Source organism: Mesoplodon mirus (genome assembly GCF_964341445.2).
Source record: "Mesoplodon mirus genome assembly, chromosome: 7".
Taxonomy (NCBI): Eukaryota; Metazoa; Chordata; class Mammalia; order Artiodactyla; family Ziphiidae; genus Mesoplodon; species Mesoplodon mirus.
Window position 1 is genome coordinate 85118478 of NC_138983.1, and position 14335 is coordinate 85132812.

Genomic DNA, 14335 nt, shown 5'->3' on the forward strand with positions numbered 1-14335 from the left:
CAGCAAAATGTTCCCAATGTGGGAGTTTGAGGAAGCAGGGAAAGGCAGGTGGTGTGAGTTTATTAGGACTTGAGGCCCTCAGCCTCGCACTGAGGCCAGCTGAACCCCCAGAGCGTGCTTCCTGCCCTCCTGTGGGCTGCTACTCCTAAAGGTACTTGGTTTCAACAGTTATTTGTGCATCAGATTAAAGACTGAAGGGAGAGGGAACTGCAAGCCTAAATTCTTCATATCATACGCCACCTCCCTTTCTCTTCTTATTATATAAGCAATTCATGTGAAAAACAAATAAGGCAAACAAAACAAAACAAAATTACCTGAAATCTTGCTATCCAAAAGTTACCATTAGTATTTTGGTGTATACTTGTTCCAGATTTTTCTTTATTTTCAACCCTTCATTAAGGCCATTGTAGTGTTGACAGATGATGCTGGCACAAGCACTTGAGATGAGGCTCCTCTTTTTAAAATACTGTATTTGCATTTGGTTTAATTTCTCTCGGGCCCTGCCTTGCCTGGTCCCCAGCGTGGTGTTTTCTGCTGCAGTCTCTGTAAATTGGAGTTGGGGTGATGGGGCGGTCAGGCAGGGCTGTGTGTATCTGTGTCTGTACGAGGGAGGGCGGGCACACTTTCCAGTGTTTCTGGGCAACAAGCAGGCACTCACTGCAGTTTCCTATGCCTCAGGCCTGGGCTGTGGAGACAGGGGAAGTACCAGGAAGGGGTGGACGACCCCGACCCAGCTAAATGGAAGGCCCAGCTCCGCTGTGCGTCAACAAGAGCAGGGAATTCAACCTGATGTACGACGGCACCAAGGAGGTGCCCATGAACCCAGTGAAGATATATCAAGTGTGTGACATCCCCCAGCCCCAGGGCTCTATCATTAACCCAGGTGAGGCCCCAGCTGCTGGGGAGAAGGTGGACAGTGTGCCAGGTTCTGGGCTGGACCCTTAAAGCGATAGTCGACTTGAAAGTCGCCTCGCTTACAAAGTTGAAGACTGGTAAATAAAGCAAGAAATGCTGTCCCTAGAAAGAACCCAGAGAACAAAAGATATAAACTCAGCACAGTCTTCCTGCCCACCCAGTGGAACAGTAAAGCATTAGAAAGAAGAGGGGGTATTGAGTTCTATAAAAAATAACTTCTCTTGGGACTCAACACTGAGAAGAGAGGCCAGGTAGTTTAGAAGAAGGAGGGCTTAAAACTTAGAAGGTCTGAGTTATAAACCTCGGTCTTTCCATTTCACTACTTGTGGGACATTGAAACAAGTCATTCAACGTTTTGAGCCTCAGCTTTTTGCACTATAAAATCTGGGTTCTCATCTTTCCTGCGTATTTCAAAGGCTGTTCTAAGAATCAATTGCCATGACATCATGAAGGCTATTAAGTGCTCTTTATAAATGATGGGTAAGTGATCATTTAATTTGTATGGTATTTTTCCTAGGAGAATACCACCTGATCCCTATATTTACTCAATGTTTAGCCAGTTCCGACTAAGAGCCAGATAATTTAGACTTGACCTCCAGTGAATCTAGTGAGGCTCTGCCATGAGGGAAGGGTCTGTCTTCACAGTAAGCTTATAAAGGAGAGAAGCTGTGCTCCTTGGGTCCTTAGAAGGGATGCGAATGTGTAGAAAGGGGTTTAGAGTAGGAATTAAAAGATTTCTAGGAGAAGGGAGTAGGGTCTGCAGCTCCTGGATAGGGGAGGGGATGAGAGCTTGCACTGGGGCTCCGTAGGAGGAGCTGGGAGTGGGGTGAACACCCTTGGTTCCCACTCTTTGGCATTGAGGGTGCACACTGAACCCAAGGAACCTCTGTGTTGGCAGTGCCTAGCTTGAACAGTGGGTCAGCTGCAGGGACGACAGTGCAACGTGAGCGCCTCACTTTTGACCTTTGTGTGTGTGTGTGTGTGTTTCTCGGGTAGGATCCACTGGATCTGCTCCTTGGGATGAGAAAGATAATGATGTGGATGAAGAAGATGAGGAAGATGAGCTGGACCAGTCACAGCACCACGTTCCCATCCAGGACACCTTCCCCTTCCTGAACATCAATGGTGAGTGGGGTGGGGGGTGGGACCGAGGCATGGAGAGGATGTAAGGGGCTTTGATTTTGCAAGCGTTGACACCATATCCACCATTGCACTGGGAGCAGCGACCAGGCCCTGGGGCCAGGCTGCCAGTCTGTTAGCAAGTCGGAGTCATAGGCAAAGGAACTCCGTAGGCATAGTTATCCCAGTGGGGTGGCTTCTAGGCAGAGAGAGCATCTTCTGAATCTTATGTGATAATTCAGAGAAATTAAAAAATTAAATTCATTCTCAATCCCGCATACAAATACACAAGCTGTTACAAATTTTGCTGATTTCCTTCAGGCCAAGTGCAGGGATCCTTTTCGTGAATTGTAGGCAAACTCTTCTGCTACTTCCCTCGGTACAAATTTTCTGTCACTGCCTTAACAGCCTCTGCTAAGGCTGTATCGTGGGAAACTTGTGGCTCTACAGCTGTTAATACTAGGCTCTGATAAAATTTCTCTATTAGAGACTTTTATCTTTTTAAAATTAATTAATTAATTAATTAATTTTTTGTGGTACGCGGGCCTCTCACTGTTGTGGCCTCTCCCATTGCGGAGCACAGGCTCCGGACGTGCAGGCTCGGTGGCCATGGCTCACGGGCCCAGCCGCTCCGCGGCATGTGGGATCTTCCCGGACCGGGGCACGAACCCGTGTCCCCTGCATCGGCAGGCGGACTCTCAACCACTGCACCACCAGGGAAGCCCTATCTTGTTTTTAAATTGACTTTTTGAATTCAGCTTCCCAGGAAAGATGCGTTTAGAGGTTGGAGGGTCCCTGTGAGACAGAGCAGATACTGCACCTCCCACTGCACGTTCTGAGGACGCTCAACCACAAGGTGAACTGCTCTTCCACAGCATCTTCCCTTGAACTTTTCACTGACGTGCTCGTAGTCATATGACGTGCATTCAGTTGAGTAGCTTTTCACTACTTTTCTAAGTTCCATCTGGCTGCTAGGGTCAAATGAGATACTTTTGCCACCTAGAAAATTTAGTATATCCAGATGATTCCTGTAGGATTTTGGAGTCCCCTTCCCTAGGTGATGCCCCTTCTTTTGAGAATGAGGAAATGACTCTTATCTGTCTACTTGCCCTCCTTCACTTACCCTGTCATTTATAACCTTGCAAGCAAGTGATGAGTCAAGACAACGATCATAGAGCTCTCTCAGGTTAATACTGCCACAGCTACATTCCCACTTGGTGCAATTTTAAGATTTGGACATTTGGAAATGTGAGATCCTCTCCCAAATCTTTGGCTCACTCATTCTGTTATTCTCACCCCTTAAAAGGATACAACCGGGCCTCCCTGGTGGCGCAGTGGTTGAGAGTCCGCCTGCCGATGCAGGGGATACGGGTTCGTGCCCCGGTCTGGGAGGATCCCATATGCCGCGGAGCGGCTCGGCCCGTGAGCCATGGCCGCTGAGCCTGTGCGTCCGGAGCCTGTGCTCCGCAACGGGAGAGGCCACAACAGTGAGAGGCCCACGTACAGAAAAAAAAAAAAAAAAAAAAAAAAAAAGGATACAACCCATTTCCAGGATCATGATTTCCCTTTTTTTTTTTTTTCATGTTTTTTTAAAGCTAATATTGTGTGTCCTTACGTTATGGGGCACCTTGGATCCTTTATGGAAACGTGAACATATATTAAAAATAAAAAAGTAAAATGTGGCCCTACAGCCACAGCGGGATTTCATTGCCCTGAGAGAGGAGTTGGGGCGCATCAGTGACTTCCACGAAGCCTATACTTTCAAACAGGCTCCGGGCCAGCCAGTTTCCGGCTTAAGCAAGGAGAAAGTTCCAGCGGTAACCAACAAGGAGAACCTGGCGACGCCGGTCTCGACTCCATTCCTGGAGCCGACCCTGGGGAGCGACGGCTCTGCGGTCACTTTCGGGAAAACCCAAGAGGATCCCAAACCATTTTACGTGGGCAGTGCCCCACCGAGTGTGGACGTCACCCCCACCTACACCAAAGACGGAGCTGACGAGGCAGGATCAACCGATGGCAAAGTTCTGAAACCAAAGCCATCTAAGCTGGCAAAGAGAATCGCAAACTCCGCTGGTTACGTGGGTGCCCGGTTCAAGTGTGTCGCTACCGGACTGTACGCAGACTCCAGTCAGCTCGGCCGGGAGCAGCGGGCATTGCAGGTGAGCCCCCACCCACCCGAATTTCAGGAGCCTGAGCAGTTGTCAGGTTTTTTTAATGTGTGAAGAGGAGGGGGCCGGGGGTATGATAGGGCAGGACACCGGGCTGATTTGGTTAATGAAGCTTAGGATAATTTAAATGTTTGAAATGTGTCCAGTAAGGGGACGTAAGTGGATACTTGAAGTTATTCTGTAGATTTTAAGCAAACTCCACTCGAATGCTGATAACGGAAGTTTTAATTATTGCGAAGGATGTCTAAAAGACTGCGTGACGTTTACCTATCAGTCGCTTTGATTTCTCTGCCGTTACTGTACGTTAACAAATATACCTAAAAGCGCTGCTCAGAATGCCTTACGTGATACTTGGTGGAGGTGTGTAGCGGCCGCATGTCTGTGAGATTCGTGCAATTTTGTTTTTCCACCAAAAAAACAAACAAACAAAAACAAAAACACAAACCTTGCTTAGAGGGATAGAGTATGTATTTAACTTGCTAGTGAATGATAGATGTTGTATAGGAATTTCCTTAAGGTATTTTACTTTTAATTAAAAGACAAATAAAGCCAAATTGTTTTGCAATGTTAAGAAAAAAATTGGTTCATGCTTATAAAAATGGATGAAGTTATCTAAATGATCCATTGAGTGCCCATTTTAATTACATAGATGGAAGGATTACAAGAGGACAGTATTTTATGTCTACCCGCTGCTTACTGTGAGGTCAGTTCTTCAAATTTTTATTACTAGAATCTTCCATAAACCTTTTGAGTTAAATTTCATTTCCAAATATACAAAGGGAAGTTTGTGGGCCATGGTCGTCTTTATTCATTGTGCATTTGTTTTCTTTTCTGTTGTGTTTTTGTTTCGCTTTCTTTGCGTTGTATTTTTGTTTTGTTTTATTTACCTTCGAAAGAGAATGTCTGTCTGTATGCCACAGTGTATGTATGGCTATACATACACACCACATATATCTCTACATACATACGGCTTTACGAGTAAAGAGTGTGTGACTAGTTACACATAGACACTCTTACGTTTTTATCGTTCAATTTTAAAATATCTCAGTTGTATCATAAATTGTGGTTGGTTTTGGGCAAACTTTTCTTTGCAGATACTTTCCTTTAAGGTAAGGGCAGTGAAATAGCTTTGGTGGTAAGGTGTGTCTTTTTTCCATCTCCGTTCTCTTTGTAGCGTGCAGTGATGCGCTTCTCAGAGTTGGAGATGAAAGAGCGAGAAGGTGGCCACCCGACGACCAAAGACTCCGAGGTGCGCAAATTCAGCCCCGCTGACTGGGAAAGGCTGAAAGGAAGTCAGGACAAAAAGCCAAAGTCGGTCGCCCTGGAGGAGGCCATTGCCGACCAGAACGACAGTGAGAGATGTAAGTGAACCCAGGCGGCTCGCGTGTGGTACCACGTCGGTGGGAACGGGGCGGTTCCTCCCCCAGTGCCGAGGGAGGTGAGAGGAAACAATACGCTTCCGACGGCCCAGCGTCTGGGTGCTGGCTGTTTGGAGAACGGGCTGCTCTGGCCACCCTTCCCAGCTGTGGATTGCAAGGCTGGTTGTCCTTTTGAGCGTTGCGGCATCCAGGAGTGAAGCACCTATGAAATGCTGTTTCCTGGCACGCATCTCCTTTTTCCGGAGCAATGCTAGTCCTGTAGTTAGTAATAGTCTGATACAGTAGAGCAGAGGAATGGCGGTGCAAGACCTCCAGCGTAGCAGGTATGTGTTCTGTTTTGTAGCAGGTACGGATACGGGTTTTTGGTAGCAGTGGAATGACACTTGCAGCCAGAGCCAGACCCTCCAGAGTGACAGTCTCCTATGGGAGGGAGTGGAGAGTACTCGGATTCTCCCTCCAAAGGCAGAGGTTTCGTTCAAATGAGATGAGGGCTGATGAAGGCACCAGAAAGATGAGCATAATTATTTTCTGTGGCAGGCTTGTTTGCAGTCATTAGGAGTTGACAGCACGCTCCAAGGGCGTGGGATCAACGAGGGCGTTCTTCCTACCAGACGGGGTGTATTATGTTTTGGAGGCCAAATTGGAGAGAAAGCTAGTGTTTGCCTCGAGTCACACTCTGCGGTCCCATCAGCTGCTCCGCCACTGGGGTTGACTTCGGGCTTTGCCCTCGAGACTTCCTGGGCTAATGAGATGTGTTGGCAGCAAGTGGAGGTCTTTCTCCCGCTTTCTTCAGTGTGCGTGCTTGTGGCCTGTGGCCTGCAGCCTGCTCCGGACCCCAGAAACCTCACCGGTGATGGTGAGTGAGGGCACCTAGGTGAACGTCGAGGACAGGGTGGGCGTGAAATCCTCCTGAGACGGGACAGTCGGGGGTGGTGGGCACGTTTGGGAGGCCCAGGCCCTTGGACCCAGTCGTAGGGTCGGCGTTCGCCCGCATGCTTAGGTCGTGGGTGCCTGATGCAGTTCGGGAAAATTGTGGTCAGCAACAGCGTGTGCTTCTCTGTGCTGCTTGGAGCACTGCCCTGCCCCAGCTCATCTTTGGGGTCAGACAAAGGCCTGTGGCCAGGGTTCTGGGTAAGCCACACCGGGACCGGTTTGTCCTACGTGGCTCCCGTAGAAGGGGATTTCTGGGGCTAGTCAGTGGCGGCCTTACCCGAGGGATGGGGCTCTTGATGTGCCTGGAGTAGACGATTCCGAGCTCCTCCCCCTCGGGATTGGAATGAAAAACGGAGGGTCCAGGCCACTCTGGAGTGAAGCAGCAAGAAGGCCTCCCTCCTTGCCTGTGCTCACAGCTGACACGCAGCCCTTACTCTCCTGAGTGGCCTCATAACTCAGCTCTTGGGGAAGTTTCTCAGAGAGACGTGGTAAAAGTGGGCAAGGCCAAGTTCACGGGGATGCACTTTTCTGAGGAGGGGACCTGCCTGTTCTGGGTGGACGGTGAGGGAGGCTGGAGGAAGGGAGCGGGCAGTTAACCGGCCTCGAGTCTTCTCGCCCTTTTCTCCAGCAACGTGGCCAAACCCAGGGTGGCCGCTGCCCTTCACGTCTCAGTGGCCTCACCCGCCCTTCTTCCCAGAGACGTTTGTGTGCGTCCTTCCCAGTCTTTCCTGCTGAGCTTGGAGACGAGAACTCGGTGTGGCTGATGGGGAGCAGGGCCTGAGCCCCAGATGATTCCGAAAGCCCCCTCCCCCCACCGCCTGCCTCCAATCTCAGACCGACCGACGGGTCTCTTCCTGGAGCACCCGGGACATGGCCCAGTGAGCCATGAATCGCCACCATGGGAGGGCAGGAGAAGGGTTGGGGAAGGTGAGGGGCTCCGTTTGAAAGATTGGGGCAATGGAGGTGGGTTCCCCACCCACCCTCTGTCTTGTAGAGACGTGGGGTTTGTAACTAGCTGGTCAGGAAAGGTCACCTGAAGGGGCCACTGTTCTTACCACGGCCTCCACATCCAAGGCACAGCAGGTGTTCATTCCATTCGGCTGGATATGAACGGGCCTTCTTGTTCTTGGGCCATCATGTCTTGAGCTGATACGGGCTCAGGTCCTTCTCATGGGTGTCGGTGTGGCCGAGAGCCGAGCTGTGAGCACATGGGAGCTGGGGCGGGGATTTGGGGCGGGCAGGGGTCACAGAGAGGGTCCAGGATGCCTTCAAGATGCCTTCCCCCTTCTGAGGCAGCCCCTACCCATGGAGGGACCAGGAGCTTCCAAGGTGGTGGGTGCTGTTTGCGTGGCCCTGGTTGTCCTGGTGCGGGTGCATCTTGTTGCTAGGGGCTTGTTTAAAAAAGAAATTAACTTGAAAACACAGTGGCTGAGATACTCATTTATTCTTTATGATCACATGGGTGGCTGAGTGAAATTTTTATTTTGGAAGTTCACCAAATGAGTTTGGAGGTTCCTCAGACTTGGAAGTTCATCACTAGGAACCCTCAGTGGCATTTGAAGATGGGGCGGGGCAAGGAGGCATTGGTCCCTTCCTTCTCAAACTTGGAGTAACCATCTCCCTTGCCAACCACTTGGCTGGGACAGACCTAGGACCTGCTCAGTGGCAGTGCCTGCCCAGGAGCTGGAGGAAGCCTCAGTCGAGGGGCTTCATGAAACTTCTTTGCTCAGGGAACTTCTCTTCCAGCTGAGCACCTGCACGTTTGTAAACTACTTTGGAACAGAGGCCCCCTGCACCCCTTGTGTAGCGGGTGTAACTTTGAACAAGGTTAGCCCTGACTGGAGGTGCTATAGTTAAGCTACAGAGAAGGGGATTTTAATCCTGGGGAGCCTTCCAGCGACTCAGAACCCTCTCACCTCGTTTAGGCCTCACTGGGCATGGCTCAACAGTGGTGAGGGTGCTTTGCTGCCACAGTGACTTGTAAATGTTGCTGTGGTGATGCTTCTGTGAGGTGATGCTATGGTACAACCATAATGAATTTGGGATATAGGTGCTGTGAGTCATAGGACCATGCTGCAGGGACCACGTTCACATCTTGCTTAGACTGGGTGACGAAGGGCACATGGCTTCCCACTTTTAGAAGGGCCAAAAGTAGCAATGATGGCAAAGCCTGATGGTTAGGATCCCCGTGTATCTATTTATCTCCCCATCTCCTTTGCCCTCAAGGGTCATCCTCCTGTGGGTCGTGGTTAGAACAGTCTTTGAGAAGCTCCAAGTGACACGGAGCCTCTACCCCATAGCTGGTGGCCATGGGCATCTTGGGCAGTCGGGGTGGGTGTCCTTCAGGGTTATTAGTGGCCTGGGTAAGGTCACACTAGCGTAAGGTCTTGGGGGGCCTTAGCTGAGGGGAATTGAGATCTTTGCCCTAAAAGGCTCCGGGGTTGGGGGAAGGGTGGATGGACCTAGTTTGGAAAAAGAAACTTTCAAATTGGACATGGGGGTTCTTAAGGCAGCCCTTCCATTCCTTCATGGATCCCCTCCCACGGAGCTTTTAGGGAAGGCTGATTGGACCAGATTGGACCCGAGAAGTCCAATGGTGTAACCAGCAGGGCTCACCTCTTAAAATTTCCTACATTTCAGGCCTGAGATTCAGGCTGGTCTGAAAGTCTTGGCATCTTTTGGTTAAAGGGATTTTTCCAGCCTTTCTCTGTGCTGAGCCCGGCCCGTGATTATGAAGCCCACCCCTGGAGGGAGGCTAGCAGTAACATTCCCACTTTACAAGTGAGGGGGGCCGAGTTGTAAAGTGGCGCCATTCCTGCCCGAGTGTTTAAGAGGGTCACAGAGCAGCCGGAGTGAGAGTTGCAGCACGCCGTCTTCACCGGGCCTGCGGTAGCCTGGGCTGCATCACCCGTAAGCACAGGCCAGGAGTTTGGGGCAGGAGACCCTCGCGGTTGGGGTGATCCCACCATTCCGGCAAGAGTAGATGGGGATCTGCCCCACCTTGGGATACCCTTGGAGAAAAGCTAAGTGTGTTCCACCATTGAGAACACAGGTCAGGCTAGCCCAGGCCAGGGTGAGGTTCATCCCCACAACTGGCTGCCATTAAATGCTGGGAATGCCCCCAAGAGAGGCTGATCAGGGGACCAGCCGGCTGGGCAGAAGTGGGAGTGATACTTGAAGTGGTCTAGGGAGAGGAGGAGAAATGCGAGCAGCATGTGAGGGGTGTGTCCATGATTTCATCTAGAAAAACGGGCTGTGGGAGCTTAGCTCAGGTGTTAACGAAATACCAAACTCATACACCCACCCCCACCCCCGGCCGGTGATGGACACAGGGTCATCTTCGGGGAACTCTTTAACAGCACAGTGATCATTATGGAATTATTTGTGTGTTAGAAACAATGTGACTAGCAAAGCAGTTGAACGGTTTCTTTGGCTAGAGCAAAAGTGAGGAGTGATGTTAGGCTGGGCTGATTGGAGGAAAAGCCCCAAGTGGATGCTAGATTGAGCAGAGGGGCCAGGAGCAACACAGGCGGAGCTGAGGTGTGAGCAGTTCAGCCCTGCCCGCCGCACCCCCCCCCACCCCACCCCCATGAAGGGGGTTGGAGTCTTGTCTTTGAAATGTCCTTAGATGCTTGTTGCCTGGGAAGGAAGGCGTGGAGACGTGCCAGGTGGGTGACTGGTGTCACTGAGGGCCTTCTTCCTAGACAGGAAATAGGAGCAGCCCCTCGATGGCAGTGAAATGCTTTTCCCCCCACGGGTGTGGAAAGAGGACAGACGGACTTGTAGCAATCTGGTTGAGTTCTTTGAAATTGCCGTTGACCCTTGTGTGTGCACCAGGAAGCCTTTCCTTTCCCTTTGCCAGGCTCCTCTTGCCTTGGTCTCCCCAGCTTCCCAGCCTCCCACCATTCTTTCCCTACCCTTTTGCTTCACCCTCGCCCCTGCTGACCCAAGTGAACATTGGTGCTATGTCTGTGTAGATGGCAGTTGGGGGCTATTTGGTCTCTTGATGACATCAGCCTTTTTTGTTTACTAGCAGCTGTTTCCATAGTCATTTGTAGCTCTGCCCTGATTGGTTGGATCTTACTGTGAGGTCACTCACCCCCCCCTTTAAAAGTAAGCCACCTTGGAGAGTTAAGCAGTTAGGGAGTGATCTCACATGCCTATAGACGGATGGTGTAGATGCCTCACCTTGACCCTTGAAGGATGGATTGTGAGTGGGCTACGCGCCTCATTTTCTGCTTTCTTTGCTGGTTGTGTTCAGCTGTCCTTCCTTCGGGACGTCTTTCTGAGGGTTTTGTGCTTCCGGCGCGTGAGGCCCCTGGTCTCCAAAGGGGGGCGGTCTGTTGGTAGCAGATTGCCTTGGGCATGGGGGTCCTGCCTGCTCCTGGTGACCTTTGTTCCCTCCTTTCCGGGTTGTCTCCCCTCCCCTAGGGGAGTGTTATGATGGAAGCAAAGCTGACCGCTTTGAAGCCCCAGAAGACAGTGATCTTCCTGAGGACATGGACACGGAGCCCCCCAGAGAGTCCCCCGCCGACCAGGCGGCCCCGGACGCGTCACGCAGCCCCACCCTCCGGCTGAACAGAAAGCGCAAGGTGTCTGGCAATAGGAACCACACTGAGACCACTGTGCTCCCGGAGGACTCTCTGCTGAAAGCCAAGCGGAGACGGGTCTCCAGAGGTGAGCTCGGTTTGGCTTCGGGCCCGCAGGGCACCCTACGGAAGTCCTGGAGCGGAGCAGTGGAAAGTTCCAGTCCCACCCTGGAGCCCTGGGGGGAGCCACTCACACCTCCCCACCCCCCACCCCCCCAAAGCCAGGTGCCGGGGCTGGAGCCCAAAGGTGGCCAAAGGCAAATAGGCCCCCTCCCGAGACTTGGTGACAAGTTCCAGCCAACACAGTGACCACACCCGTCCCCTCCCCCACCCCTGTTAGTGATGTGTAAGACAGTTTGTTCCCCCCCCCCGCCCTGGGGGGCTTCTTCATTAATTTGTAGTTATTTCTCCATTAGCTGACTGGCCTGAGAGTGAAGTGATAGACAGTTCCTCTAACCACTTAGAAGAGCCACATTATAGTGAGCTGACCAACCTGAGGTGTGCATTGAATTAACAGGGCTCCATCCCAGAAAGCAGCGCCGCTTGCTGCACCTTAGAGAACGGGGGGAGCAGAGAGCAAACCTGGCCGGCAGGGCAGGAAGGAAGTGACCCAGGCGGTTCAGCCTGCGGTCACCCCCCAGGGCAATAGCATCTCCAAAGAGAAACCTGGCAGGAAAAGGGCAGAGGCCAAAAGCAACAGCAGCTGGTTGGAGGAGTCCCTTAAATGCAGTGACAATGAACAAGATACGCACGGGACGGGGGGCGCTCCTGGAGGGTGGATCACCCGCCCTCTGTGGGAAACGGCCCTGGAGGGGACCTGAGCGCCATCCAAGTTGACAAGAGTAGCGTGTGGCGAGCGGGGAGTTTTCTTCATGAGGTCCTTTCAGCCTGCACACTTCCTTATGGAATGGACAGTGAGGCGGGAGCTCGACTTCCTGGGCTGCTCCTCATCACCCAGCCCGCGGCTGGGCAGGAAGGGAAGTCTTGGGTGACCCCGGGCGCTTGTCAGTGCCCTCATTCCAGCCTCAGGCTGTCCCCAGTCGCCCTGTCCCGAGCACCCAGGCCCCCCATGGGTGGGGACGGGAGCGCACGAAGGGCTGACTTCTGCCCTGTCTTGCGGCCCTTTGAAGCGACTTGCCATTTGGCGTTTCGTGGGTTAGCCTATTTGCCGGTTGAATGTGGGATGATTAAAATATTAGTGCTTTGAAAACATAATTGGTATATCTTTAAAAACTGAAGCTGCTCCAACGATCAGTGCTAACAATGGGCTTTTCTTTCCTCACCGGCTACAACTGTGTAACGCCCGCTGCTTCTCCCCCTGACAGATGTGCTGTGCACGGACGGAGAAATGGATTGGCAGCCTTCGCCCCTTCCGCAGAAATACACCGACAACAGCGAGAAACCATCCGGGAAGCGACCGTGCAAAACCAAGCATTTGATCCCTCAGGAGCCCAGGCGGGGCTTGCCGCTGCCAGGGGACTCCTAGGTGGACAATGCGGATGGCAAGGTACCTCTTGCCCCTGGCTCTCCCCTGCCCCCTGGCCCTATGCAGGCACATCCCGCCTGCCTACTTCTCTGCTTCTGGGGACAAAGCTTTCCTTTTCCTGAACCCCTCCCCCCAAAACGTCCCTGCCCCTTCCTAGGGGACCTGTCTGCTGGGTGGTGGTGAAGTCTCCAGCGAGTAAAAATGCAACCCCTTCCTCGCGCCCCGCCTCCCCCAGACAGAGAGGAGGAAAAGTGCTTTCCTCCACTCAGGTTTGTAACTCAGGGAGGAGGCGAACCAGGCGGGTGGTGGAAGGACAGCCTGAAATGTGTGCGCTGCCTGGTTTCGTGACAGGTGACCGTCCGGAGATTTTGAAAGCGGCCTGAGCCCAGTTCCGACTATGATCTTTCGCTGGCCAAGCAGGACCAGAAGCCCTTGGACCGTTTGCAGCAATTGTTACCAGCTTCCCAGGCCTCGCAGCTGACATGGTCAAGCTCCCCTCCAGAGACCACCCAGTCCCGCCCGATGCCACCGGAAGCGCGGAGACTTATTGTCAATAAGAACGCAGGCGAGACCCTCCTACAGCAGGCCTTCCGGCTTGGCTACGAGGTGAGCATCCTTGTGGGTGCCCCGGATTAGGATCCGCCGGCTGCTGCTCCTTGGGTGGGGGACACACTGGCTGGGGATGGGGGGCGGGTCTCAGAGCCCAGCCCCCTCCACGTGGCAGACTGGGCTGGGTGTTCCAGCAGGGTGTTTGCGTTGGCCCTGCTCACACTGCGGGCTCTTTGGTGGCTTGTTCAGTCGTGGTGTGAAAAGAAAGGCAGGCCTCTCTGATGTTCCATTCCCGTTCAGGCAGGTAGGCTGCTTAGGCCAGTCCGGCTCACTTATCTCTGATACAAAATCTGACCTAACCCAGGGCTTGGCGACCAGGGGAATTTTAATGAGCCCTTTTGGATTCTGAATAGCAAGAAGGAGAGTAGTTATTAGCTCTACTAAGTTGTGCTGTTTGGGGCAGAGTGATGCCCCTGTGGGGTAGCGGGTGGGACGTGTCTGTGCAGAGTAGGGGTGGGAGTGGGGCAGACCTGAGCAGTCTCTTTCTGAGAGGGCACGGGAGCCGAGGGCTGATGGGCGGGGAGCAGGGGTTGAGCCTTGCACAAAACTCCCTGTCCACACTGCTGTATCCCAACCCAGCACGGCTGATGACAGTGACAGCCTCTATTGCTAGAGCAACATAGAAAGAGAGCTGGTATCTGCCTAAGCCCGTGTGATCTGTAGTAACTCCTTTCACCCTGTTAACATCTTCACTTGGGAGTAACGAGTACTAGCCCACTCTCGGATGAGGAAACTGAGCCTCAGAGGGGTTAGCTGATCCCCGTACAGGTAGCAATCCAGCAGTGCTCCACAGCCCACCACGCTCCTCAGCAAGACTGGCTCACACTGGAATTGCCCTTTTTACAGTTCAAAACCTCTGTGAGACAGATGCCTCTCCATGCCCTGTGCAGTTCCCCCACCATACTCGTCAGTAGCAATTGTGATGTGATAGCCCACAGGGCAAAGGCATTTTTCTGTGCTGGCATCAGCCCTCTGGGAGTTGAATGGTGACAGTAAAACGCGGTTGAGCAGGCTGAGCGTGGAGGTGTGGCTGAGCACTGGGGTGGCAGGACCCAGGCTGGCCCGGAGCCCTGGCGCCCACACCCTCAGCCAGCTCTGTGCCCCTGTCCCCCGTCTCCCGTCGTGTCCCCCCACCCC

At 52.6% G+C, this 14335-nt stretch overlaps 2 protein-coding genes across 3 annotated transcripts; both read left to right on the forward strand.

Moving 5' to 3' along the window:
• Positions 1-505: 505 nt before the first annotated feature.
• LOC309808838 (BCL-6 corepressor-like) lies at positions 506-5607 on the forward strand. The gene is made up of 5 exons (XM_082629411.1): positions 506-883; positions 1912-2040; positions 3787-4193; positions 4852-4905; positions 5377-5607. The coding sequence occupies exons 1-5, from the start codon at positions 739-741 to the stop codon at positions 5569-5571; spliced, it is 930 nt and encodes a 309-aa protein (XP_082485537.1). The 5' UTR covers positions 506-738; the 3' UTR covers positions 5572-5607.
• A 679-nt stretch (positions 5608-6286) lies between these two features.
• LOC309808224 (BCL-6 corepressor-like) lies at positions 6287-13167 on the forward strand. Of its 2 annotated transcripts, XM_082628288.1 has the most exons (4): positions 6287-6437; positions 10946-11191; positions 12429-12610; positions 12941-13167. In XM_082628288.1, the coding sequence occupies exons 1-3, from the start codon at positions 6332-6334 to the stop codon at positions 12587-12589; spliced, it is 513 nt and encodes a 170-aa protein (XP_082484414.1). In that variant the 5' UTR covers positions 6287-6331; the 3' UTR covers positions 12590-12610; positions 12941-13167. The 2 variants fall into 2 exon arrangements, with proteins under 2 accessions (XP_082484414.1, XP_082484413.1); XM_082628287.1 differs by lacking the exons at positions 12429-12610; positions 12941-13167 and having other exon boundaries at positions 10946-11464.
• Positions 13168-14335: the final 1168 nt, after the last annotated feature.

Excerpts from the sequence above, each read along its gene's own strand:
- LOC309808838 (XM_082629411.1), top strand. The coding sequence starts at position 739 with ATGGAAGGCCCAGCTCCGCTGTGCGTCAACAAGAGCAGGGAATTCAAC. Across the intron at positions 4,194-4,851 it reads GGGAGCAGCGGGCATTGCAG|ATGGAAGGATTACAAGAGGA; the intron begins GTGAGCCCCCAC and ends TTAATTACATAG. Across the intron at positions 4,906-5,376 it reads TACCCGCTGCTTACTGTGAG|CGTGCAGTGATGCGCTTCTC; the intron begins GTCAGTTCTTCA and ends TTCTCTTTGTAG.
- LOC309808224 (XM_082628287.1), top strand. The coding sequence starts at position 6,332 with ATGTGTTGGCAGCAAGTGGAGGTCTTTCTCCCGCTTTCTTCAGTGTGC. Across the intron at positions 6,438-10,945 it reads CAGAAACCTCACCGGTGATG|GGGAGTGTTATGATGGAAGC; the intron begins GTGAGTGAGGGC and ends CCCCTCCCCTAG.